The 27287-nt window shown below is 41.5% G+C and overlaps 3 protein-coding genes across 3 annotated transcripts in view; all 3 read right to left on the bottom strand.

Moving 5' to 3' along the window:
- The window catches only part of LOC6633608 (uncharacterized), a 30196-nt gene extending 14623 nt beyond the window's left edge, over positions 1-15573 (bottom strand). The window contains exons 1-2 of the mRNA XM_070207630.1: positions 15536-15573; positions 14916-15124 (exon numbers count right to left, since the gene is read on the bottom strand). Coding sequence (XP_070063731.1) covers positions 14916-15029 — 114 coding nt within the window. The 5' untranslated portion in view covers positions 15030-15124; positions 15536-15573. The remainder of the gene's footprint in view (positions 1-14915; positions 15125-15535) is intronic.
- Positions 3287-4362, bottom strand: LOC26530501 (surfeit locus protein 4 homolog). The gene has a single exon (XM_032433018.2). The coding sequence runs from the start codon at positions 4180-4182 to the stop codon at positions 3496-3498; it is 687 nt and encodes a 228-aa protein (XP_032288909.1). The 5' UTR covers positions 4183-4362; the 3' UTR covers positions 3287-3495.
- Positions 15574-16947: 1374 nt separating the features above from the next.
- AgmNAT (Agmatine N-acetyltransferase) lies at positions 16948-17803 on the bottom strand. Its single transcript, XM_002056881.4, has one exon. It carries the CDS (start codon positions 17732-17734, stop codon positions 17081-17083), a length of 654 nt encoding a protein of 217 aa, XP_002056917.1. The 5' UTR covers positions 17735-17803; the 3' UTR covers positions 16948-17080.
- Positions 17804-27287: the final 9484 nt, after the last annotated feature.

Here is a 27287-nt window from a genome sequence, read left to right on the forward strand (position 1 = left end):
TGCCTTTTTGCGTCTCAAATAAATACACGGCGCCCAACGTGGGGAGGAAGCACCGTTAACGAGCATTATGTATTCAGCTTCACTGGCAAATAAATTGCTTCCCATTCGATTGCTTCCTATTAATAATGGCTGAATTAAGCCACAATAATTGCGTGGTATACACAGTGGGTATCCGATAAGCGTGCCCAGCATACACGAGTGCCAATAATTTTGATTGCGTACTGGCACCCTCCCCCGCCCGAACCAAGGCCTGGCGGTCCATAAGCTCGATTGGTTCCAATGGCACTTTGTATATTCAAATTCAACGTTCGAAGCACACTTTATGCATAGACAGGGACAGGGACACATAGCACACACAAATGCTTTGAACAAGTGGCGTGACAGCGGCGCTTAAAAATCAAAAGTGTGCAGACTCCTTGCCACTAGATGCCATACATAGATAGGGTGCGACAGGCACACAGACGACAGGCGACAGCCGACCGGCTTCCAGCATTTTTTTTCACATACTCTAAAAGGGTATAAAGGCTTTTTGCAAATGTATGAAACAGGTAGAGTACACATGCCTGATCGGCACGAAGGAGAGCTTTAAGAGCTTGAAACTCCTTTTTTTTTATGCTCGAATTAAGTTTTTTTCGAGTCATCGATAACTTGCCACGCTTTTTCATATCTCGTAACTTATAAAAGCTAGAGACCCCAAGTTCTCGCATAGCTTATGCAATGCCAGAGAATTTTGGCTCTTGAATACTTTCAGCCATTTCAGGTGTAGAGTATACATCTGAACTTTTGTATCTACAGATACGTGAAAATCATATAAATATCGGACTAAAAAGCCCGAAGTTAATCAAAAAAGGAAGCAGAAACGCAAGGCAGGAAGGTGAAGATATGTGCTGCAGGAAAGCTGGCGCCGGGTTCAGGGTATCTCCTAGTCCGAAACATTCCCAGTTCTCCCACTTCTTCTTCATTTTGGGTGGGAAGTGGTGGAGGAGGGGGGCGGGGAGGCTGGGGTTGGTTGACGTTGAAGGTTTGGCTGTCGAGCGTGGCACACACCTGTATTAGCAATCCTTTTGATATATTGTAATATTTTATGCATGCCAGCATGCCTTCTAGTCATTTTAGGCCCTTTCTCTCGCCCAATCTCTCGACACCGAAGTGAACATATTTTTTACTTTATGTTTTTTGCGTGAAGGTGAACTTAACTATGTCAAATGTCATGTCATTCGGCGACTCCCCCAACGGAAGAGAGCAGAAGGTGTGTGCCCAGCAAAAGGCAAAACAAGGCAAAATATCTACACACATGCAACACCTGTCGTTACATTGTCACAACGCGTTCGTTTGAGCCTGCTCCGTGATTGTTGAGTGCCTCTTATGGCCATTAAGGCCCAAATGCTGCCACATACACCAGGCCTGCGTGTGTGTGTGTGTGTGTGTGTGTATCCAGGCTCTGAATAAAATATGTATCTTCTCGGTTTCAGCAGACACTTCAATGCACAAAGTTATTTGCTTTTACCATATGATTTCCAAAGTGCTGGCAATTTTTTGTCTTTTCCCGGGAAAAGGCGGGCGAGTCTGTCTAACCGAAATATGAGTTTATCTTAAGTATGGTTATTTTAAGCGAAAACCTAAACCAATTTATTCATTCAACTCATCTAATATGCAGTGCATTATGCTGTAGAATTTCATTTTAAACGGCGCCCAACGTGTGTCGCCCTGTAGTGTAAAATAAAGTTGGGATAAATGCAAAGAACTCCCGCTGAGCTGGCATTTAAGAAAGCGTCAGATTAAGTTATGCTCACTTGATTGCAATTCAAGAAAACACATTTAAATCTAATAAAGAGCTTAAAATCAAATATATAGCCCAGCTTGCGGGTTAAGACAAAGTCGGAATAACTCTCGTTCAATGAATATGAATGCTGTCCGAGCTCAAATTGTGCAAACAAATTTAATTTGTATTTATTTAGAATATTATAACAGCGCGAGCATCTTCTGTGGGCCAAATCAACTAAATAATCAAACAGCTGGCATTTGTTTCGTGTCGATGGACACAACAATACAACGATTATCTTAACAAGAAATCGAATCGAGAAACTTTTCTCCAACCATTTACCAAGCATTTACATCTATTCGGCGCCAAGACGAAGCTCTCTCCCTCTCTTGAAGCTGATGAAGCTTTGCTCTGGCACGCTCAATTTGTTGGATATTTTTTTTTTTATTTTTATTTGTTTTGTTTGCTTCTATTTTATTATTTGAAGCATCTTTGATAAACGCTGGAACGACGAACAGATAGACAGACGGACGGACGGACTGACAATCAGGTGAATTCTGGGTTGATTGGGCTGAGTTAAGGGCGGCTCCATGGTCGAGGAGGGTGGTCGGTAGAGAAGGGGGAGGGGGGCGAAATGATAAATAACGCTTTGAAGCTTTGAAGAAAAATTTAGCGAAAATAAATGAGATTGCCGCATAGGTGGGTTGCCCATTGCTTGGGGCGTGGCCAGACTTATAAATAAAACGATGAGCACACACAAGCACACACACGCACACTCACACACACTCACACACACTCACACACACATAAGTGCATTGTCCTTGATGTGACCCGCGTTGGCAGCTGCAAGTGGCAAGAGTCTGTGCCACAAGAGTCGCAGCAGTTGCAACATGGCAACGATTTTTGTCAGCGTCAGGCGAAATTGTGGACAAAATGACGTCACGTCGATGTCGACACGAACCTCCCAACCCCCCCCCCCCCCCCCCTGCCGCTTCTCTCTATCATCCTTCTCCTTACACGCCCCGCCGGCTGCCTGTCAAGTGTCGCGCTTGCTTGCATTCGAGTGCAAGCTGCCAAAAATTTATTAAAATTGAACACACGAAGACATGTCAACCAGTCAGTCATCCAGTCAGTCAGTCAGTCAGTCAGTCAGTCGCGGGCAGCTATACATCATGTGTACATGTTCCTCTGCGTGTGTGTGTGTGTGTGTGTGCATACATCAGAATATTTGAGCACATATGCAAGCAATGCACTTTACAATTTACAGCTCTTGAGCTGCTGTTAAAGCAATTTAACTGCTAGTTAAGGTACGAGTTTCAATATTTAAAAGATGTGTGAAATATCTGAAAGTAACGACTACGTAATGCCCTGTTCCAGGCGTATTTACCAATGAAATCTATTGAAAAGTTTCTTCCTGATGATTAACTAACAGACCCTCAGACTGTTAGCGCAAGAGAGTGACTGTCAAATTGTAACCTATTGTTAATTATAACATTTAATTATATTATATTATTCCCTTGTGAATTAATAGCGATTAAGAGTTGGTTTATTGAATGTTATCTTTGGCTGTTAAATCACTTACATTAACATAACATCATGTAACATATAACATATAACTAACAGGTCTTTGGATGTTAAACAAACTAACATAACATCTTAACATCTTACCTTTTAACATGGATAACATAGAGCTTACAGTTAACATTTAAAAAGAAATTTATGCTGCATCGATTTCAGAACTCCTGGGTGTGAACGGCGGTCATCAGGACGCCGCCAAGTATGGATACCATTTGCCAGAATTGGAAGCGCTTATAGAATATGATTGGCATGTTGGTCAGCGAATAGGGCAGCTCCCACCAGGCATAGGCCTGAAAGCTCTGCGTGGCCAGCAGCAGGAGCAGCATGGCCGTGGACCACTTCAGACGATAGCCGCTCAGCACAAAGATGATCAATAGCTTCACACCGTAGCGGTGCAGCAGCTGCCAGGGCAGGCCATCGTTCAGGTTCTTGTATGTCAAGTAGGCCACAAACAGGAAGCCGCAGCGGACCAGACGATGCGGCGGTATGGTGGCCAACAGTATGGCTATGACCAGGGCAAAGACATCGGCGTACATTTCCATGTTCCAGAACATTGGATTCGAGGCCACACGCAAATTGGCCAACAGGCTGAGTATGCCGGCGGCCACCTGGCGATTGCTGTCGAAGATTACCATGAAACAGGCCAACAGCTGGCCGGCAACAATGCAGGATAGATAGAGATTGGCGTAGACCTCGCCGCAGCGCCAGTTCAGGTTGAGTAGGGTTCGCTCCAGGTCCCAGTCGTGCAGCAAATGCACCGAATCGGCAAGAAAGTTGCAGATAATAAAGAATCTGGCCAGTGTGACCAAAGCGCTCTTCAATTCCATGGGAAGCGGCTCCATTTTGTTCGTTTCACAGCTCGTTGAGTGAATTTTTTGTATAATTTTAATACGGACCACAAAATATCGAAAGGTAATTGTTTTTTTTTTTGGAACTTTTCAACACTTGTAATTAAAGTTGCTGTTCGTTTCTTTTTTTTTTTTTTTGAAGAGAGCTAGTTACACATGGTACGAAAAAAGTAGAATTACTGACTCCCTTTTTTGGCTCGGACTGTAAGCTGACAGCTCAATGAGCACCTACTGCGATTGAGCGGCAAATGTTTTGACTGCTGTCTAGTTGTACGAGAGAGCAGCTTGAGTTAGATCGCACGCTCAGTGCATATCTCTCTCTCGCTCTCTGTGACATTTTCACTCTGACAGTGTGTGCGCCATGCAGATCCTACAGACTTGGTGCGAGCGAGAGAGCTGTTACACGAATTTAAGCTTTCATTTAGCCTTGCTCAATTACTTAAACACGCTCTCAATCTCTTTGACGCTCTCTGCCGCTTTCGCTGCTGCACTTGACATGTATTTTAAGCTCAAGGATGGCAACGTAATTTGCTGTGCATAGTCTAATCCTTGCGCTACTTACTGTCGAGCCAATGCTGAATAATGCACTCAAAGACGCTAAATATTAACGGCCCTCCGTAACCATGTGCATGTGTGTGCATCTGACATATATACATGTATATGTACATATGTATATGCATATACATAAGTCATTTCTCATAGATTCTATGATAAGCACATGAGAATTGCTCTGCTTTTATTTTCGCAGCCAGCTTAAGTGATTTACTTTAATAGTTGCATGCATACACAGCGCTTGGCTTGTTTAAGGGATGCTGCGGTGGAGCGGTGGAGCGGTGCAGGGGGGCATTGCCAAGTCGTTGCAGCTTTATCACAAGACGTTACGAATGGCAGCTGAAAAGAAATTAAATTGCTCTCACCCAACACTGCACTAAAAAAGAAACGCACAGCAATGCGCTGCCAGCTGCTGACAGAGACACTGGCAGCGGCAGCGGCAGCAACAGCAGCAGCAGCAGAAACCATTCGCTTGCTCAGTCGCTGCAGCTGCTGACGACAACTGTGAGTGTGTGGGTGTATTTCTCCCTCTGTTTGACTGTCTGTCTGTATGTGTGTGTGTGTGGTGCGTGTGTGTGTGTGTGCAGTTAAAGTTTCTAATTGAAATTGAAAGAGAGCGCTGGGACGCTGATGGCTGCTGTTAAATTTGTATTCAGTATGTCAGCACGAGAGGGTGAGAGAAAGAGGCTGAGCAAAGATGGTGGCCAAGCAATTGCAATGGTTATTTTGTGCCGACACGAAAGCAAAGGCAAACGTATGTTAACGTCACTCGCTGCAGCTTTTGTTGCTTATGTTTTGGCTGTTTGTCAATATGGCTGCCGCAGCCATGCATGCTGCAAGTGTGACCAGAAACAATCATTAAGTGTGGGATTCTTTAAGCCGTCTGCATATGGTAAATATGTATGTGTTTTTTTTTTCAATGTAACTGTTTTTGTTTTTTGTTATTTCGTTTTATGTGTGACCAGACAACCAAGGTGTGTGCCCTTATTCGAACAGTCTTTGCAGGTTATGTCTTGGTTTTTGCTTTTTCTCAATTTGAATAAATTGATTTCCCAATTCCCAAGCACTTCGACCAACTAAGTACTAGAAGAACTCTTCTTTTCCAACTCAAGCTCAATTAAACGAACGCTTGAAAAGTTTGAACAGCCACAAACTCGACCAGGTGCATGTGTTTAAAATTGAAGCATCTTCATATCGTCCATTGTGTGGTCTGTGTGCGACTTGCCTTTGCGGCCGGCCCTTCTCCCCCTCCTCCAGTTCCTGCGGCCCATTGACAAACTTTGAATGTACCACGCCCCCGGAGGCTGTACAGCATCCAGCTACAAGTTGACGGGGGCCATGGAGTGGGCTGCGGATTCGATTTCTAATTAAAAGCGCAAAACTTTTGGCCATTGATCGAAATCGAAATTGTCGGAATTGTCGCACATGATGTGGGCATCTGTCTGCGGCTGCAGCTGTGGGCTGCGCCCGCAACTTGAGGGGCGTGGCAGGCCGCAATGTCTGCCGCAACAATAGCAAATGAATTTGTGCGGGCCGCAGCTGCAATCTATTATATATGAGACGGGACTGGCAGTGCCAGGAAAAGGATGGGATATGCGATATCCTAGAAAGCGAAATAGAATTCGCATCAGTGTTGGAAAACACTTTAGCACGGCTAAATGTGTTAGGGCGAATTGCATTCAAGCGTTAGCTGACGAAAATTATGCGTTTACCAGCACTGCTAAGTATTAATCTGTTCTCATTCAAATTTGCTTGAATATCTGATATCCGATAAAAAAAGTAAGGCTTTACTATCAATACTTCATTTACCAACACTGGTAGAGCGCGTTATATGCAGCTACTTTTTTTTACGCCACAAGCATAAGAAGCGTTACTTGCAGCCGATCATGCCCCATTTCACGTATGTACAGGGTATTGAGGTGGCAATGAAACGAAGCGTGCCAGAAGAAAAGTTGTTAAACTTGTGTCACATTTAATTAACATGAATCAGTGGGTTTTTCTTGCTGCAGGGGCCAGGAGTGGGGGCTAGGGATGTGTGTGTGTGTGTGTGAGAGTTGGTTGGGGAGAGGGGGGCAAAGATGGAGCACGATTTAGACGCGTGTGCGGGCAGAATAAGTCTGCGCATTTGTAATTTGTTGGCTTAACGTTTGGCAATAAACTTTAAATTTTCATGACCACGAATCATTAAATTTAAACGAGCAGTAAATTAACAATTAATGCACATGTGTGTGTGTGTGTGTGTGTGTGTGTGTGTGTGTGTGTGTGTGTGTGTGTGTGTGTGAGAGAGTTTTATGAGCTTGCATACACAAATTACTTAATGCCATTTTTTATTGTTCAATTATTAAGCGGCAGGCTCGGTTAGCATAAAAACTTCAGCACGCATTAGAGCCCAATTGCTGGAGACTCGGGACTTGGGCAAAGACAGCCCCAACAACAACAACAACAACAACAACAACAGCTGACTGCCTCGATTAATGGGCCCTCATTTGTTATCAATGATGCCCAGGCGAACGATAACATTTCAACACCCAGCATAGCGTCCCCCCCTCTATCTCTGTCTCTCTCGCTCCAGACACGCACTTGGCCAGGACCGCAGCCATCAGCATCATCTCATCATCATCATCATCATCATCATCATCATCATTATCATTGTGGGCCCATCGTCATCTTGGCGTCTAGGTCTCATTATCATTATCAGCAGCATTTATTCTAGGCTCGAACTTTGACCGCCTCAAATGTCCGCAAATTAATTTGCCTTTGCCTTTGCCTTGGCTCTTATGGCTCCACCAACAACAACAGCTGCTCCTCTTTCTGACCCTGTTAATTGAGCTAGGCAACTGAATTTTCTATATGACACTGCGAAAATCGCAGATCAAAACCTTCTTTCGTTATGTTGATATATAATCATGGTTTGGCAAATTTTCGATAAATGCAATTGAATCTCATGAAAAGATAAGTTCATTTCAATTTATCGATTGCTTGATATCGATCAAAATCGATAACCAAAAACTGTTCTTATTATATATCGGAACCTTGCAAAGCTAGAGAGAGGTCAAATATAGAGCTCTTCAATATTTACTAAGCTTTCGAACATTTCAAATCCTGGACACATATTATGGGGCACAGCCAGAAGAAAGTGTACAGCTAACGGAAGAAGCTCAAAGAAGTTAAGTTTGATCTGTGCAGGATATCTCCTCGCCGGGCACTCCCGACTAGAGCAGTTTTTCTTGTTTTTCACTATTGAAATATTTTTGTTGTTGTAATTTTTCTTTCTGTTTTCTCTTTTTTGCATAACTCTCGTATTTTTTAAACTGAACTTCTTGCTACACGAAAGTTTCTGAAGTCTTCACGAAAACTTTTGACAAGTGAAACGTTGGCTCCTTTCTGCTGCTGCTGTTTGCAATCGATTATAAATCCGAAGTGTTTTAGGGCTATTTTGGTATTGCTAAATTAAACAGACTATTTAAGAAATTTGCAATGGTAAACTTTTCTCAACTATCTCAAAAATTTTATGTGGCACACATCTTCATTAACTCAAATTGAAATATTATGTTTCTCAGGAATTGGTAGCTCGTCTTAACTCCGGCATATTTATAAGCATCAACAGTTATTTGTTAACTCTGCATTTTATCTGATAAAACATTCTAATATATTTTCAATTCCAGCCTTGAACTTAGTTTTAGGCGCGTTTTTAAGATAAATCCACAGTTTCTCTATCTCTCTTAACATTTATCGATAAGTTCGATAGCTGCCACAGTGGAAAGCTATCGAGCTATCGAGTCACGCACTTTCAGCTGTTATCGATATATGGAAAGTGTATTTTGCAGTCGAACTGAAACTTTCCAACTTGCCACCTGGCATTGATGAATTGTTGTTGAGTCTGTCAATTCAAGTTGTATCGAAAAACAAAGCGACAGCAAACGCTCGATAACTATCGACCAATCAGAGTTGCACCTGAAAATAGCTACAGCTGTAGCCAAAGCTTTAAATAATAGCTGTTTGTTGTTGTAAAAAAATGCAGGTAAAGCTTATGTTGAACTTCTAGCTAAAATTGTGGCTAAAGTTTGTAGCTAAGATTGTTGTTAATATTTTAGTTCAAAATCTAAGTTTCAGCTTAAATTATAGCTAAAATTGTAGTTAGGTTGTAGCTAAAGCTGTAGCCAAAGTTCTAGCTGTTGTTGCAGCTAAATCTGCCGCTTAAAATACAGCTAAAATTCTAGCTGTAGCCAAAGCTCTGGCTCTTATTTTAGCTATATCTGCAGCTTTAATAGTAGCTAAAGTTGTAGCTAAAATAGCTGCAGCTGTAGCCAAAGCCGCAGGTAAAGCTGTAGCTAAAATTTTAGCTGAAGTTGTAGACAAAGTTCTAGCTGACAAGCTAATTGTAATTGTAGCTAAAGCAATTGCTTAAATTGTAGCTGAATTTGTAGCCAAAGCTGCAGCTGGCTTTTATAATTTGCTGCTAAATTGAAGTGAAACGCTTTGTTTGTGCATAACGAGGCGTGCAGCGCGTTAAACAAAGGATCCGACCCAAGGGGCGCCGTCAAGGGAAAGCTTTAGTGGAAACCTAGGTGCAAGGGTCGCGGGGTTTAGCTTTGTGCCAAGTCTGTTAGTGTTGGGTTCAAAATAAACCAACTGCAAATGCCGTCGCGTCGCGTCGCGTCGCGTCGCGAATTCACCCGCATTAACGCAGCGCGTTGAGAAACTGCCGCATCGGGTCAAAGGAGCCAAGGACGAGGCGCAATCGGGAGTTGATTACCGCCTGTCAGGACGCGCACACAAGACAAAGCTGATGCTGCAGCCAGCAAATGGCGCTGCAAGTGCCAATTGCAATCGCGTCATGGGGCCCCCTCCCAGCCTTCACACCTCAGCCCTCGGCCACGCTTTAAACTGAAATACGTGCTAAAGATATACAGATATACTCGATTTATATGCAATGTAATCGATGAGCACTCCTTATGCTTAATGAGCATATTTAATCTAAAGATAGATTTGCACTTAGAAAAGTGAAAAAACGCCAAGGAACTAATTTAATTTTTGTGCAATTTGGGTGAATTGTAATTCGCAAACGTTGAACGGAAACTGATATACTGAATATGGTCATTTATTATTAGAATATTTCCCTTGCAAAACAAGTAAGATGTAATAGTAGGGAAATGTAGATTTATCCAAATATGATATATACCTTATCTGTGTGCAAAGCTCCGAAAGCCTGGTCTCAAAATCGATTTTTGGCGATATTTCGCAAATAGTGAGAGATATTGAACAAATAATAAACTGATTTTGAGTATGATTACCAAAGAATATATAGTAAAAATTTCAGCACTCTAGCTTCTGTAGTGTACGAGATCAATGAGGTGAAACGTACGGATCCGGCTAGTTATTTAGCAGCAAGAATCTTAGGCAGAATTTACTTCAAAATGAATGTCGACTAAGTTCCTTGACAGAATCATGAATCTTTATGCTTTGTGAGGTCGGGTAGTATATCTTCTAAAAAGATGGACAAAATGGAAACAGCAGAATCAAGAATCTATACGTTTTATGAGGCTTCATAATCATCTCATAGATAGATAGAAGAGCTCCAAAGTGAATAAGATTTAAAATGTGGTCGAACAACGTGTTCTGAGTCGAGCATTAACTATTTTCAAGGTAATCCAAGATGGGCAATAAGCCGGCTCAAGTAAATTTGCATATTAAATAGAGTTGCCGAGTTCCTTCGATTCTCGGGCTGCGGCTGCGACGGCGACTGCGGCTGCGACGGCGACTGCGGCTGCAGGTAAGTGCGAAGGTAATTTGCATGGCACGCAACCCGTTGATGGCCTCAATCAGGTGCTCCGGCGTGTGTGTGTGTGTGTGTGTGTGTGTGCCACATGCAGCACATGCTATGTGATTTCCGTTTCCGTTTCCGCTTTCGCTTCTCGTTTTTTGCTTTCGCCTTCGCGCTGGACGCCAAGTAATTGGCTGCAAAAATGCTGCCATAAATCAGGGCGATAATTATGTGGGCGACTGCGCGCCAGCACTAGGTGAAAAGAAGAAGAACTGAACAAAAAAAAAAAAAAAAAACACGGGGGCGGGCTCTCAATTTGATTGCCCCGATTTATATATGCTGCTGCTGCTGCTGCTGCTTCCTTTTCTTCGTTTTTTTTTTCTTTGGCCATCATAAATTATGTTTTGATGTGCGAAATAGTTGCAAGGTCAGGGACGATGTGCGCAGCTTTTGCCAAATTTCCATTCACCATTTGCCATTTTCTATTTTCTATTTTCCATTTTCCATTTGCGATTTTCTATTTTTATTTGATGTCCTGTTCGAGGGGGCCTTGCCAGCTTTGGCATTGACTGTCGCTATGATTAATTGCATGTTGTTGCGGCAGGCAGGCAGCTGCCCCGTAAATTGCCGGCCAGCAGCCCCAGCGTGTGGCAATGTGAATTTGGGGCACGCTGCGCGCTGAGCTGAGCGTGGCAAATGTTTTTGCCGCATTTGGCTTTTCTGCTCTATGCTAATGTTGCATTATTAATGCAGCTGCAACTAGGCAAGCCGCATGCCCCCAAAACGCTGGCCGGCAACATTTTGTCGCAGCAACATTTTGTGGCAAAAAGGCTAGACTCGAAACCGAGCTACAAACGGGCAAAATGACCACCAAAACAGGAGACACTTGCAACCAAGTATCTCTGTCTGTGTGTGTGTGTGTGTGTGTGTGTGTGTGTGTGTGTGTGTGTGTGTGTGTGTGTGAGTGCGTAATGCTCTCCAAAGGGCAGCTTGTGCGGCGACCATGGCTAAGGCTCTCTGGGTTATGGGTAAAAGCAATCACGATAATAAGCATAAATAAAAAGCCCAACAAAAAATTACACGACCATAAAAAAAAAGGGCAAAGGGCAACGCAAAAGGCTAGACAAGCGAGCAGGGTGCGCGACGGTAGGGGGGGGGGGGGGCGGAGGGGTTGTCAGGTTGCGGAGGGAATGACTACATAGAAAATGGCACCGCAAGTTAACCCTCCGAAATACTTCAGACGAATCAACAACAACAAAAACAACAAACGAACAAGTCGCACAACGTCAAGCAGCCTGGGTCGACTAGCGAATACCCTGTAAGTAAAGTCTATAAAGCAAAGCACTCGGGCATGTGCTTGTCGGAAGATCGAACCGGTCAGAGACAGAAATTTGTATTTGTTTTCGAATCGGAATAACTCGAGTATTTCTCAGCGGATATCTGTGAAACTTTTGGTATATCTAAAAAATATGCTCAAATAAACGTGTATCAAGCTCTGGGAGTTTTTCCGATCAGAGCTGAGATACAAGCTAGTTCCCAACTGTGCCCGCAAATGTGATCTCTTGAAGCGAAACATTTCTTAATAAGAATCGAACATCTGGAAGCCTTGCAGACAGCTTTCGCTGTGTTACCAACACTCGCAACGACCTGTGCATACCCTTTCTTTGGCTCATTTGTTGTTTACAGGGTATTAACGGCACCAGAACAAGAACACAAATAAGTTTTGTAGTGGCTTGCACAACCGCTGAACAACGTCGTAAAAACTTATTTAATTTGTGATTTATATGAATAAAATTTTCTAGTAAATTCTCTGAAATTATTCATTTCGCAGCCCCAACAGCAAAAACAACAACAACAGCAAGAAAACAAACGAAAGAAAAATGGCATTGCCAACTGATGGCTGAGGGGTTTCGTCGAGAGCGAGGGAGGGGAAAGGGGGACGTGTCAGGCAACGAGCAGTCGAAAGGATAAGCCCCGCAACCAAAACAAGTCAGCCAGTCTGGAGCAGGAGACTGCCACTTGGACTGACCACGGATGGGAAGGGCTGCAGCGAGGGGAGCTTCGAATTCCTGGCAGGCGACAGCAATGGCGACGATGACGCTGCTTGCCGCCCCCTCTCTCACCTCCCTTCCTCCCCCCTTAACAGAATTCACCCTCTAGCCGGCAGTTGCCCAAAAAACAATCAAGATTGCGCTGTATTGCCTGACTAGAAGATACCCTAAGCCCTGCGCCGAGCTCCGGCTTTCTATCAAACACACGCACACATACAAACAAACTATGTGCTTCTTCTTTTTAAAGCGCCAATGGGAAGTGCACTCTTTCTTGATAACCTAATTCCACTATGAACATTTCTTGCGAATGTGAAGTATGTTGCCTGTACGCTTTCCCATAAGAAAAACACATTTCTCAGATTTGCAAAAACAACTGACACTTGTTAATGGAATCGCAGAATGTGAAGTTTGTGTAGCAAATGTTGAGCATGGTGGAATTGGACTTTAGCTTCGGAGCTTATAGTCCGATCATTAGCAAATATGCACAGCATAAGTATGACATCAAAGTTCTTTTCTTTTCTTCTACAATTTTAGTAAGAAGCGTGTGAGATTTGAATCTTAGTATATCATACGCGAGCATATATGCTAACTTAAGTATTTTCAGCTCCAAGATATGCTCAAAGAGAGTTGGTTCATCTCAATTCTTATCGATTACATAGATGGTTAAGTTATCGAAGTTTTGCTTCTCCATAATCTCTGAGATCGATTAGTTCATGCATGTTAAAAGACAGACCGATGGGATTGTCTAGATCGACTAGGCTTCTCCAGGAATCTAATAATTACTTTATACGTTTTGGGCTTAAAGTTGTCGCCTTCGTCATTTACACAAAACCGGAATAGCCTTCCCATTCTGAATGAATTCCGTGTATAAAAATAACTTTTGACTTGGCTAGCCAAGAGTTCACGTTTTTGATTTACTCCCAAAAAACACAAACACACAGTCGTTGGCGCCCGCGACACACACAAAAGTCTCAACTTTGCGCATATAAATTGGGCAATTCGAATTTTGAAGTCCTGCCAGAATCAAAGGCCGACCCTCCCGCCGGCGACTCGACGACGCCCGACGCCCGTCGCTCGACATTGGCGCCTGCCTCGTGCGGGCAGGGCCAACAATTTTGGTAAGTATCGGCTAAATCGCTCAATTTGCGGGCCAGTTAATCTACGTATAACTGTTGTTAAATTGCCAGATGTATATTATTTTTTGATGAATTGCATTCGAAATGGGCAAATTGTGCCGAATAAGAATTTGCGGACAGCTTTGCCAGTGTTGATTAACACGCATAAAACTACTGTTCTACATTATTTTATATTTGTTCAGTCCAAGGACCTTTAAAAAGAATACATTTACTCTATTACTTTGCTAAAATTAAGCTCTATTTGATATATGTACCCATGCATCCATATACGAACATCCCGCTGTATGGCTTGGTGCATCAATTTGGCACTTTGCCACACTTTTTTTTTGCCGTCCTCTCCATATTTAAAAAGTCTTCATAGTTTGTCTAAAAAAGTATTTATCTAAACGAAGCAGCTATCAAATCAAATAGATTTTGCAAGGCTCTTTTCTTTATCAGATTTTGTGACGCATTCTGTTAAAAATGTGTTGTTTAACATGCATGTTAAATATATACAAACATGTTAAGAATGCGCTATCAACAAGAAAAAGGAACTTATTTTTTGATAGATTCATAAATATCTTATAGTAATATTTCGAATAATATTAACGTTAGCATTTATTTTCTAATATTAACATTTATTCAGATTTAATAAGTATTAAATGCGTTAGGCAACGCTTAACATAATTTATTTGAAGCACAGAAAATTCTTCACAACTTTAACTAAGTTTTGACTTGATAAAAATCACTTTAACTTTCTTTTAAGCTTCTTATTTCTAAGCACTTTCAATAGCCAATTGTGCTGTGCTGAATGTTTGTAAATATTTTGGACAAATATTTGACAAATATTTAACACACTCACTTCCCAATTTCTTAGGCTACACTAAACAAATATGTAAGTGTTGAGCAACTCGATAAGTGACTGTTACTATTGGTTGCACTCGCGAGAGAGCACTTAATCTATCAATTCCGCTTTGTGCGACATCCTTAAACGACGTTTCCCTTTCTTTGAGTAGCACGAGGCGAACACAGTAATCGCGATTGCGAGTCAAGCGTTGGCTGCGTTTAAGGATTGCGGCTAGCAAATCCTGCGCTCAATGTGGCCAAACTCTGTCTGGTATGTGCCGTGCGGCATGTGGTGAGTGGCATGCAGTAGGCAGGCAATGCCACAGCCACTGAATAGCTCGAGGCGTCTGAGGGAGCGTGTACGCTTAAGGAGGGTAGAAGGAAGCAAAGGCCACTTACCGCACGCGCATCGCAGCGCAGGCCGAAGCTGGCCAGGCACAGGCCCAGCAACGGTAGCATCCACATCCGGCTGAGGCGGACCACGTTGCGTCTTTGTAGCGGCTCACGCGGCATTTTTAGCAGAGTTTTCTTTTTTAGTTTTTTTTTTGTTGCTTTTTGTTGGTTTTTTGCGGTATTTCGGGGCTGCCTTTCAGAGTTTCAGTTTTACACTGCAAAAAACAAAAAAAAAAAAAAACAAGACAAGCGTAACAAACACAAAAACAAACACAAATTTGATAAACGGCCGAATTACAATGAAAGAATTTCGGAATCGAGTTCTGCTGCGTTGCTGCTGCTCTGCGTGTTTATTTTTTTGATTTTGCCAGTGTTGGTAAGCTATGACATTTAACTAGTTATTTTCTATTTTGCCGGCGCCAGTGCGGCTTGTTGTTTACTTTCGCAAAAACACACACACACACACACACAGGCACACACACACACAGGCGAACTGGCGCCACGAACAAAATAAAAAAAATACAACACACAACACCAGCGAAGCACGAAGAAATCAAAAACACTCTCAAAAAGCAGCAGCAACAGACAACAGCAACAGGAAAAGCCACTATTTAAGGAAAACGAACCGAACGCGCACGCGGCACGAATTGTTCTGGCGTTTCGACAGCGTTGGGCGCTCCTTTTGAATAACGGCCACAGCGGCGACGGCGACGGCGACGGCCAAATGGGATGTGCGGCGAAAGCGCAAGCTTTGCGGCGAATTGCCAGCACAGCATTGACGAGCGCAAGCAGGCGAGCTGCCAGCGCCAGCGCTCAGGCGAGAGCGAGAACGAGCTACCCACTAGCAAGATACTATGGACAAAAGGGCCTGACGTGCCATCAAGTTTATAAAATGTACGTGACTGTGGCTCGCTTCGCGCTTGAAGTGTGTGTTAAGCTTTGCTGCTGCCTCTGCTGCTGCTACGGCCCCTTGCCTGGCTCCCTCTCGCTCCAACTACGCCCATGCATTTGGCACCACGATGGCAAATGTTCAAGGACACACTCGCACACAGTCAATGCTTTTATTGTGCAGCGTTTCTTTGTTTTTAGTTGATTTGTTTGAACAATTTCGGTTAGTTTTACTTTTATTTTTGGTATCTTTTTGTTTTCTCTGACCTGACCTTGGGCCGCCCAATTCGCATTTGGGACCGTGTCCTCCTCAAGCATTGCTCCAATTACGCCAAATTTTCGTTGGACAATGGTCGCCACTTAAACTTCACGCGCTCCATTTCACTTCAACAAGCTTCAACTGTGCCAAAAGTCCTCGGACCAATCCTGGGAGTATTGTCTACATTTTTTCCACACACACACACACACACACACACACACACACACACTCCCCCTCGTTGCCACTTCCTGTTGTCTCTGTTTGGTTTCCTTTTGCGGATTACATTTGTTATCGATTCCAGATATTGTTGGATGCATCTAGTATTTTCTTGAACAACTGCTCTGTTTATCATCTGATTGCCATGAAATTTTCAGCATAAATAAAAGACATGTTGAAATAAACGAGCACCAATCGACGAGGCCTTGACTTCTGAATCAAGTTAGATAACTGTATTAATCTTGGTCCGCAAATTATATTCCTTATATATATGAACTGCTTCAGCCTAATCTATAGACCTCGTATTATAGAGTACATGGTGAGGTAGCCCTAATCCGTCTGCCTATATCTAAGATTCTTAGATAGGTTGACCAAATTTGGCATTTAGGAGTCTCTCAGCTTCTCAGGATCTCAGAACCTATAAGAGCTATAGAATTGAAATTCGGAAGTGCAGGTATGTTACCGATAATCGACAACTTGCCTTGTTTTCAAGTAATCGATAAAAATCGTTATCGAAATCCTGTTTTTTGAGTAAATCTCGTAAGTTTTAAGAGCTAGAGTCGCCAAACTTGCCATGTGGCTTCTGGAATAGTATATATATTTGCCCAGCATCCTTCATTTTATAGCCTTCTCCACCTCGTCTCAATCACAAATCAAGTAAATAAACAAAAGGTATTTAAAAGGTAACAATTATTTAATAGATTTATTATGCCTAAGTGTCTAATAAATTGCCATTTGATAAGTTCCCCATGGTTAAGATAAGGGCTTAATCTAATATAGGCTAGCCACATGGTCAACATGCGTACAGCTACAAGCGCAGCGCGAAGGTCTCCAGGAACTCGTGTGGAGCAGGTGGTCGAATGAGCTGCTGGCCCGCCACATCCACGTAGTCGGTGTAGGGCATTCTGTTGACCGACTCGTAGCCCAGGCGTTTCATCAGGCGTCCAGAGTAGATGCTCGTACAGTCGACGGTGAGCAGCGGATAGTTCAGATCTCGTCCCCGGTCAGCCAGGGCATTCATGAGACGTTCGCCCAGAGCGCGACCACGCAGAGCAGCGTCCACGCCAATGGCGTGCACATGCAAAGCCCTGTCCACGTTGAACCGGGCGAAGACGTTGGCGTCGCGCTCCGCAATCGCCAGTATGCCCAAGATGCGACCCCATTTGCTGCCGGCCAGGTGGGCGGCCTCCGCGAAGAGATGAGCAGCCTCATCGGCAGTTTTCGGACCTGCCACAGCAGCGGCTACAATGCGGCCGTGTTGCAGCATTAGAAGGCAGGTGCCATGCGGCAAATTGGAGAGCAGAAATTTCTCATCGGCCTCGTCGGGCTCCGGCGGTGCACAGCCGGCGGTAAGCGGTTCCTCCCGGTAATAATGCTCATGCAGAAACTCCATCAATCGGTTGCCATCGTCCACCGCCGCAACACGGATCTCAATAGCGTCATCATTTCCGGCAGCACTCATCGCATACGGTTCGTTGCAGTTAACACAGCTGATCGAGGTAGCCAATGATTGTGGCTCGCAGCCAGTGTGACCGTATGCTTATAGCGCAATTACGTTTATAAATAAGCTTTTCACAAAAATACTAACATCTATTTAATGACATTTATGGATTCGTCCGATAACATTATTATCGATAAGCGAAGCGTGTTCAGCCAGTTAGATTTAAAAACAGTATTCGAATTCTGGAAGCACTGCAATTTTAATGAGTATTAATTATTGTTCTTTCATTTCTGATTTGATCTGAATATATATCTGCTTGATCAGTATCAAAGATCAGCAACAAAGAGTTGACCACCAAATTAAAGGCTAGGCCCGAATCATACGCTCGACTAGTATCCGGTAGATATCATGTGGAGGCCACCTGAAACTATTAATACTCTAAGGCCCCTTCCCAATTATCCTGTCTCTTTGAGGATTTTTATTATTAAAACCTTTCAAGATTCGACTATAAATAGTGCGCACAGACTTACCGTCTTATCGTTGAGTTATTCAATTAATACTTCTTTTTTTCCATTTCTATCTTAAATAAAATTTCATAATTTGCTTTATCTATTTCTTGTCGATTGTGCGGCAAAGTGTTCGCATCGAAAGAACATTCAGAAAAATGAATTTATTGGCGAAAATAAATATTTCCCACAAAAAAAGTCAAGCTGATCGGGAAGTTCCTTTGGTCAAGGTATTTTTGTAATATTTTTAATTATTTCATTTGCTTTACGCTTTATTTTAATTGAGAGAATAAATATTTCTCACAGACAAAGACGAGCTTATCGTAAAGATGTGCGCAAACAAATATTTATTTGAGTTTATATTCCTATGAATACATTTTTATTTGATCAGATTAATCATATTTTGTTCTGTTCAGATATAATTTTGTAAGCCTAGACTTCCAGCTAGAAGCGCAGTTTTCCAAGCTAAGTAAACAAATTATATAATAAGAAGAAATCTTTACAGATTTTTCTAGTGTCTTTTTCTAGAATTTTTTCATATCGGAAACTAGTTCAAAATTTTAGTGCATAAAGCAAAAAATTACCAGTCAATTAATGCGAATTGTTTATTAGAAATTATCATGTATATATAGGCTTGATTTTCCTCGTTTTCACTTTTTCAAACATAAGTATTATTGATTTCTTGATATTTTACAAGTGGAATTTGCGCTATCATCGGCACTAAAATGAAAATTCAGAAATCTATAAAACTCTTTCAAGAAGTTCAATTTGTGCGCATTGCCGCACGACTCGGAGATCTACACGACATTAATGCGAGCCACACGAGTGAAAGAAATGTTCTGTACCGAGCACGAAACAAAGTTCGATTTTTCGCATAAGACGAAGAGCTCTCAAAAAAGAGCCGAGCAAAAACGAAGTCGTGTCATGCACGACAGTGTTGCCACATTAGGAAAGAATACAAAATATGACAGATGACAGAAAAGTGCAAGTGCAAATTATTCAAAACCATTCCCATTTTTCACTATATACACTAAACGTTATTCAAACTTAAAGAAACGAGTCTCTATTATTATTATTATTATATATTTTATAAAGTTACACTTTGTTATCAAAATGTCCACTGCATCATAAAAAGTGCCTGTATTCGCTTCATATGGCAACCCTGTCTGTGAGACACGTAGCACGAGTAATTTTCGGGTACGTCTTCGTAATTTCGAACTGCCACATCGCATTTTCGAACGCCGCTTCAGTTTCAAGGGCCTCTGTTCAAATTTGTAGCTGCCCTCAGTCTGTCTCGGCGTGTCGTCGACTACAGACCTAGTATTTCGGCCCTTATTTTTCTTTTGCCGATTTTTAATTTTTTATTTTTTATTTTATTTGGTAATATTTCTATATCTTTGTTTGCATTTACTGACAGAATCGGACATGGAATTCCTTGCTCCTTTTTTGTTTGAAGTTTTTATTTGTTGTGAATTTTAAGAGATTTTTTTTTTTTTTAATTTGGACGATAAAGGCCCATATCTTTATGTTTGCATGTATGTATGTTTGGGTACTGCCAGAATCGGACATGGATTTCCTTGGTGCTTTTTTTTGCTTAAAGTTTTTATTTGTTGTGGATTTTGCGAGATTCTTTTTTTTTATTTTGTATGACAATAGTCCTATATCTGTATGTTTGCATGTATGTATGTAGCATGTGCTGCCCGAATGGGGCATAGATTTATTTCCTTATTTTTTTTTTGTCGTGTATTTGTCAAGTATTTTTTTAATACTTCTTTGTCAAAATGTTTGTGTGTAACATTTTAGAAATTAATTTACTGCATGAATCGGGCATGGTTTTTTCCTTTTATTTGATGGAACTGCCGACATATTTGTAATCCTTCACTGCGCCATGCTACAGCATAACGTTTTCCAATCATGTTTTACGCACCAATGAAAGGTCATCTAGGATCTGTTTAACTTCATCAACTTCTCGGATATTGTTACGATATTTTACTTTCTCTAGGTGTATGATGATACGACCTTCTTAAGAACTTTTACCTCGGGTCAACCGTTGTTTTAAGCGTGTTCGTTCGGGATTCAGACAACGGAAAATGTATGGAAAGTTTTAAGTTTTTACACTATTTCTCTGAAGTTTCTCAAAGTATTCGATGCACATATTCAAATAAGTGTGCTTAACGGATGTTTCTTGATTATTGTCTCGTGACGGGAATTTCTGCTTATCTAAATAAGTTATGCAGCGCCCATGGACACGTCTGTTTTACGCACCGATGAAAGGACATACAAGGTCCGAAAAAGTTGACTTTATCGACTTTTCTGTTTCTCTTGTATTGAACATATCTTCTACTTAGCTGCTTTAAGCGAATGTCAATGGAGTGGGATTTTGAGCTTGGACCAAAGCCATAATGGAGCTTGGAAAGAAATAATCTTAAGCATCTCGTATTGGTATTGCAAATATTTATTTGAGTACGGATCTAATGGCATTTTTTTATCGAGTCTTACGGGCTACGTATGAGTAGAAGGTGGCGTATTAGAAGGCCTGTTTAACGTTCATAGTTTTAAGTTAAGTTTTTTGCAATTTTTCTCTGAAGTTTCTCAAAGTATTTGATGTAGTTTATCCATGAGGCGGCAGGTGAATCTTTTCCGGCAACTTTCAATGTGGTTGTCAAGCACATACTTCATGCATTTCCGGTGCAACATTGCTTTGATTGAATTTGGTATGAACAAAAGTTTACCCACATAATTCCTGTTTTGAGTCTTCACTAGCTGATAGAAATTCAAAAAGGGGGTGATGTTGCTGTCATGAATTCGTCTGTTTTGCTCGCCGATAAAAGGACTTCTCAGATGGATATCCACACTTATTTGATGGATACGTTTGTGGTGTTAAGAGGAGGAGTCTGTTTTGGATAAATTCCGTATGATTAGAATACTTATCAGTTTAAAAGTGAATATGAATATAAAATAAATAATTTTCACCGACAGAGACGACCCTATCGTGATATTCGAGATCGGTCAATAAAATGGTTTCATACATGTGTCAAAAATCGTTTTGCAATATTTTTCTTTTCCTTCGTTTTAATGGGCCTTTTCCTTTGTGGGAAAATCTGTCCGCTTTTTACAAACTGCTCGTATTACAGCAGCTGTTTAGCTGGTCCAGAACATTTTAGATGAACGCAGACGAGCGCCAATCCTCGGAAGCCTTGGGTTTGGAGCGGGGCCAGGTCATCGCTGCAATGTCATGCACAGGTCTGTTTTACGCACCGATGAAAGGACATCTCGACGGTATTATAACGGCTGGTGAAAGTTCATTCGCAACTTTTACTTTCGCTTTCCATTTGGGACATCGGAGACCAATATCTAACCAATATCTAGCAATCGGAAGTCCTTGAAATATTTTTATCACTTCTTGCAATAAACCTACATTTGTTTATTGTAGACAACAGATTTTTATTTTAATAAACTTTTTAATTCAAGTATTTTACTAATAAATTAAAATGCTTTCAATTTATGTAAGTATATAATATGCACCATAATCGGGTTAGTTTTTAAAAGAATGTACACATGAAATGTTTTAAAGTTTTACTGGATTCTTACCATGTTTCTGCGTTGTTTCTTAAAGTAATCGATGCAGTTGCCAAGCACATACTTCACGCATTTCTGGTGCAACTGGCTTTCGACCACTATTTCCTTTTTTTTTTTCTTTCAATTTCTTGCTCACAGAAGTTTTAAGGTTTTGACCATGAGAACAGTAGCTGAACAATAAAGTCGTAAGGCCTCACATTGCACAATACATCTAGCAGGGTCCTGCCGCTTTCCGTTACTAATCAGGATTCCCTTGTTGCCGACAATTTTGCATCCATTATGCTACAGACCTGTTTTACGCACCAATGAAAGGACATCATAGATGGTATCTTGATTTAATCCCTGCCAATTGGCACTTACCACATAACAGTATAATCAGAAATAGAATTTGCTATTGTTACAGTGCTAGATTGAACTCTTCTCCTTAAGTGGGGACAACTCTTTGGGTCAGGGCGCAGAGTAATTGTGTCTAAATGTTCAGCTGTCTATAGAATCTTTCTTAGTTAGGAATCATCTCCATCTTCTATGCCTTCCAAATGAACGGATATGTAATTATTATGCTCTCTGCAAGGGCACGCGTCGGACGCCCTTCAATAGAAATATTTACCGTTGCCTTCACGACCGTCTGTCCATGCACACGCGATTAGAACACACTGTATACACTTAAACGGATCTGACTGTAAATAACTATTCAAATCTAGGCACTTTTTTTCACGGAATGCGAGCTCTCACACATGCTACTCATACACACGCATACACATGCAGACATTTGTGTCGTGAGTGTGTGTGTCGTGAGTGTGTGTGTGCGTGTGCATGCCCGTCTCTAAAAAAGAATAAATGCGAACGTGCCGACGCTCAGCTACTCTCACAACAACAATATATTATTACACATTCAAGTTGACGTAGCGAACGATTTAAGTTTTTCACACAACTCATTTGAATGAAGAAAAAATGCAACGGTAAATTGCCAAATTTCAGTTTGAGCGCTTTTTTATACACATTTTTCGAACATCCACTGGACTTTAATGAGAGCGAATCAACGCGCAGTGAGAGCGAAATAAATAACGGAAAAGTCGTCGATCCGACTCTTTCGCACAAATCAGCCAGTTCTCAGAATGTGCTCTCCAGCAGTGGACAGTTTTTTGGAATTCTTTACAACTTATAATATATTTAGGCGAAGGGTCCTATTAATATATATACATACATATGTATGCATGTATTCAGAGAAAGCAATTAAGTTTTGAATCGATTTATTTTATTTTACATTTTTTCTATAAACTTACTTTTATTCTTCTTAATTTTATTTTTAATTTTAATATTATTAACTGAACAACTGAAATTAAACTTACATGCATGAGTAAATAGAATACAACTTATTCTAACATAATATTATGAGCCTAAACTCCTTGCAATATATGTTTTTGAGCTCTCTGAAGTTTCTAAAAATGTTTGATGTAGATTACCTATGCTTAGCTCCGGTGCTCAACAACTTTAAAAATATCCCTCGTAAAATTCGAAAGTGGTTGCCAAATACATACTTCACGCATTTCCTGTGCAACATGATTTTGACTGGGTCCGATACAAAAGAGGCGTCAGGTTGTGATGGACTGCATAAACCCTTTGGTTTGTAAATTTCAACGACTACTCGGATTGTGATTCGACACTCGTTCATACTCAGTTATTGTTGGTTGGTTGGTATATAAAATAAAACTTTTCTTATGGATAGTGTTGATAATTTACGTGCTTGAGACGTACGGAGAGAGATTGTTTTCGTCAAGTACAGACTTAGTGGCGTTTCCTAATCAAGTCTTGGGGGTTTCGTGTAACATTTTCTTTAGAAGAAGGTGGACTAGTCTTAAGTAGGACTATCTCTGGTTCAGGCACGGAATATTTCTTGATAGCTTTTTAAGTTTTTGCAACGTTTCTCAAAGTTTTCGATGTAGTTAAATATCCATCATCCATATCTTTCCGGCCAACCTCCGATGCGATTGCCAAACACATACTTCATGCATTTCCGGTGCAACATTGCCTTGATTGGGTCCGGTGCGAAGGCTTTATAAGTATATGATACATCTATGATATTCCCAAATAATGTCCGTATTAGCTTGCACTATTTGATGTGGGATTATTTACGAGCAAATGACATAAACTCAAAATCTATGCTTAAACTAGCCTGACAGCTGCTCGATAAGCCTGAATCTTTGAAGCCAATTAGGCTACTGCCAATCTTGTCGAACGGTCCAATACGGTTGCCAAGCAGATACTTCATGCATTTCCGGTGTAACATTCCTTGGTTTGAATCAGGTACACATAATTCATCCTTTCAAATCCTGGTTTGCTGCTGATGAATGGCATCATGAATGCTAGAGGACATCGAAGATCCGATACTTCTACTCTTCGACTTTTTGGATTGTGATTTGATATTTTAACTTGTCTAGATGTGGGATGACACATCCGTCTTTTAAATTTATTTGAACTTATTTCACAACTGGCACTTTGGAATATATACGCCAAATGTAAGTGCATATAAAGCTACTAAAACACTGCTGTAATCTCTACGTATTCAGGTGTCGCTCTAGCTATTCGGGTTGCATATCAAGGACTATCTGGGATATATGCAACATGCAAAACAAGACTTTAAATTCATCAGAAGGCTTTATCGCGCATAAATAATGCTTGATAACTAATATTTGGGGGAGTTGGGAGGACTTGTGGCGTTGCCAGGATACGAGAGACTATTGCACTCCTTTTGGCTCAGCTCATCTTTCACATTGCGAGACGAATTCCACAATAATTAGTGAACCGTGTCGAATGTCCCACTTAATTAGATGCACATGTGCCTTCGCAAAGAATAAGGTGGGATTGGGGTTTTGGGAGCAGGGTGTTGGGTGTAGGGTGTTGTTACTGTGGCAACAGTGTGCACAGTTGGAGCTGCTGTTCTCTCAGCATATCATTTGATTGTATCTCGTCGGAATGCAATTCAATAGTTTAGATAAAATATTGCGAAACGAAACGGATAAACTAATTTATGTAACATATGTATATGTATGTGTTATAAAATGCCTATTGACATTGCAATAAAATGAATTTTTAGTCTACTTTCTTTGTCTAAGGTCCTTATTAATTTAAGACTTAAGCTGGGCCCAAGATATGTATATGTACCAACGTCTTAAGCCCTCAATTAACCTCATAATTTGTTTACATTCGTAGAAAGGGAAGCACAACGATATCTTGTAAATATAAAAGTTTCATTTAAGAACTTATCTTTCAGTCAATCATTCAGCTCCTTCAGCTCTTTGAAATACATGTTCAGTCCGGACAATTAAAATATTTTCGAAATAAGCAAAGTCTCAATTTGCATGACGATAGCTCTTAAGGCTGAGGGACTACAAAAGTTACGATAGAAAGTAACCTTTTCGCGTAACAATACCATTTTAAAGGGAATCCGAATTCGGAATTGAAAACCAATATTATCCGGTTTGCACTTGATCTTCTGCACATACGAACATCGCATGTAACCAGAAACAGTTAGTTTTCAATTCTGGGTACTTTCTTACTGCAAATGCAGTCTCAATTGCTGATACACACATACATATTCAAACGTGTGTATGTGTGCGTGTGTGCTTCTTGCGAAAACTTGTGCTTCCAGGCGCGCCAACGCTTAGATACCCTTACCAATAATGTTTAAGTAAGAAACAAAATTCGCAAGAGAAGCAATGCGCTAGAAAATTGTCAAACATAAAGGCGTTTTGTTCACACACGGCGGAGATATGTCGCTTCAAAAACGACATATCTCCATGATCTACGGGATTCAAGAAGCTATGTCATTTCAAAACGACATAATCTCGCCATGATCAACGGCGAAGTTATGTCGCTTTGAAACGTCATATCTCCAGGATTTTTTTAGAGCGGCGGAGCTATGTCGCTTCAAAACGACATAACTCCATAACCACACGATTTTTTTTTTGAAAACTTTAAATGGTCATATCTCGGCCAAATAAAGCCCGATAGGGGCCCGAAACGGAGGGGGTACTCGGGGAGGTCCGTAGAATCCGCCATGATCAACGGCGAAGTTATGTCGCTTTGAAAAGTCATATCTCCAGGATTTTTTTAGAGCGGCGGAGCTATGTCGCTTCAAAACGACATAATCTCCATAACCACACGATTTTTTTTGGAAAACTTCAAATGGTCATATCTCGGCCAAATAAAGCCCGATAGGGGCCAAAAAGGGATGGGCTACTCGGGGAGGTCCGTAGAATCCGCCAAGATCGACGGCGAAGTTATGTCGCTTTGAAACGTCATATCTCCAGGATTTTTTTAGAGCGGCGGAGATATGTCGCTTTAAAACGACATAATCTCGCCATGATCAACGGCGATAACCACACGATTTTTTTTGGAAAACTTTAAATGGTCATATCTCGGCCAAATAAAGCCCGATAGGGGCCAAAAAGGGATGGGCTACTCGGGGAGGTCCGTAGAATCCGCCATGATCAACGGCGAAGTTATGTCGCTTTGTAGCGTGATATCTCCAGGATTTTTTTAGAGCGGCGGAGCTATGTCGCTTCAAAACGACATAACTCCATAACCACAAGATTTTTTTTGGAAAACTTTAAATGGTCATATCTCGGCCAAATAAAGCCCGATAGGGGCCAAAAAGGGATGGGCTACTCGGGGAGGTCCGTAGAATCCGCCAAGATCGACGGCGAAGTTATGTCGCTTTGAAACGTCATATCTCCAGGATTTTTTTAGAGCGGCGGAGCTATGTCGCTTCAAAACGACATAATCTCGTCATGATCAACGGCGATAACCACACGATTTTTTTTTTAAAACTTTAAATGGTCATATCTCGGCCAAATAAAGCCCGATAGGGGCCCGAAACGGAGGGGGTACTCGGGGAGGTCCGTAGAATCCGCCAAGATCGACGGCGAAGTTATGTCGCTTTGAAAAGTCATATCTCCAGGATTTTTTTAGAGCGGCGGAGCTATGTCGCTTCAAAACGACATAATCTCGCCATGATCAACGGCGATAACCACACGATTTTTTTTGGAAAACTTTAAATGGTCATATCTCGGCCAAATAAAGCCCGATAGGGGCCAAAAAGGGATGGGCTACTCGGGGAGGTCCGTAGAATCCGCCATGATCAACGGCGAAGTTATGTCGCTTTGAAACGTCATATCTCCAGGATTTTTTTAGAGCGGCGGAGATATGTCGCTTTAAAACGACATAATCTCGCCATGATCAACGGCGATAACCACACGATTTTCTTTGGAAAACTTTAAATGGTCATATCTCGGCCAAATATAGCCCGATAGGGGCCAAAAAGGGATGGGCTACTCGGGGAGGTCCGTAGAATCCGCCATGATCAACGGCGAAGTTATGTCGCTTTGTAGCGTGATATCTCCAGGATTTTTTTAGAGCGGCGGAGCTATGTCGCTTCAAAACGACATAACTCCATAACCACACGATTTTTTTTGGAAAACTTTAAATGG

Source organism: Drosophila virilis, chromosome X (genome assembly GCF_030788295.1).
Source record: "Drosophila virilis strain 15010-1051.87 chromosome X, Dvir_AGI_RSII-ME, whole genome shotgun sequence".
Classification (NCBI taxonomy): Eukaryota; Metazoa; Arthropoda; class Insecta; order Diptera; family Drosophilidae; genus Drosophila; species Drosophila virilis.

Excerpts from the sequence above, each read along its gene's own strand:
- LOC26530501 (XM_032433018.2), bottom strand. The coding sequence starts at position 4,182 with ATGGAGCCGCTTCCCATGGAATTGAAGAGCGCTTTGGTCACACTGGCC.
- AgmNAT (XM_002056881.4), bottom strand. The coding sequence starts at position 17,734 with ATGAGTGCTGCCGGAAATGATGACGCTATTGAGATCCGTGTTGCGGCG.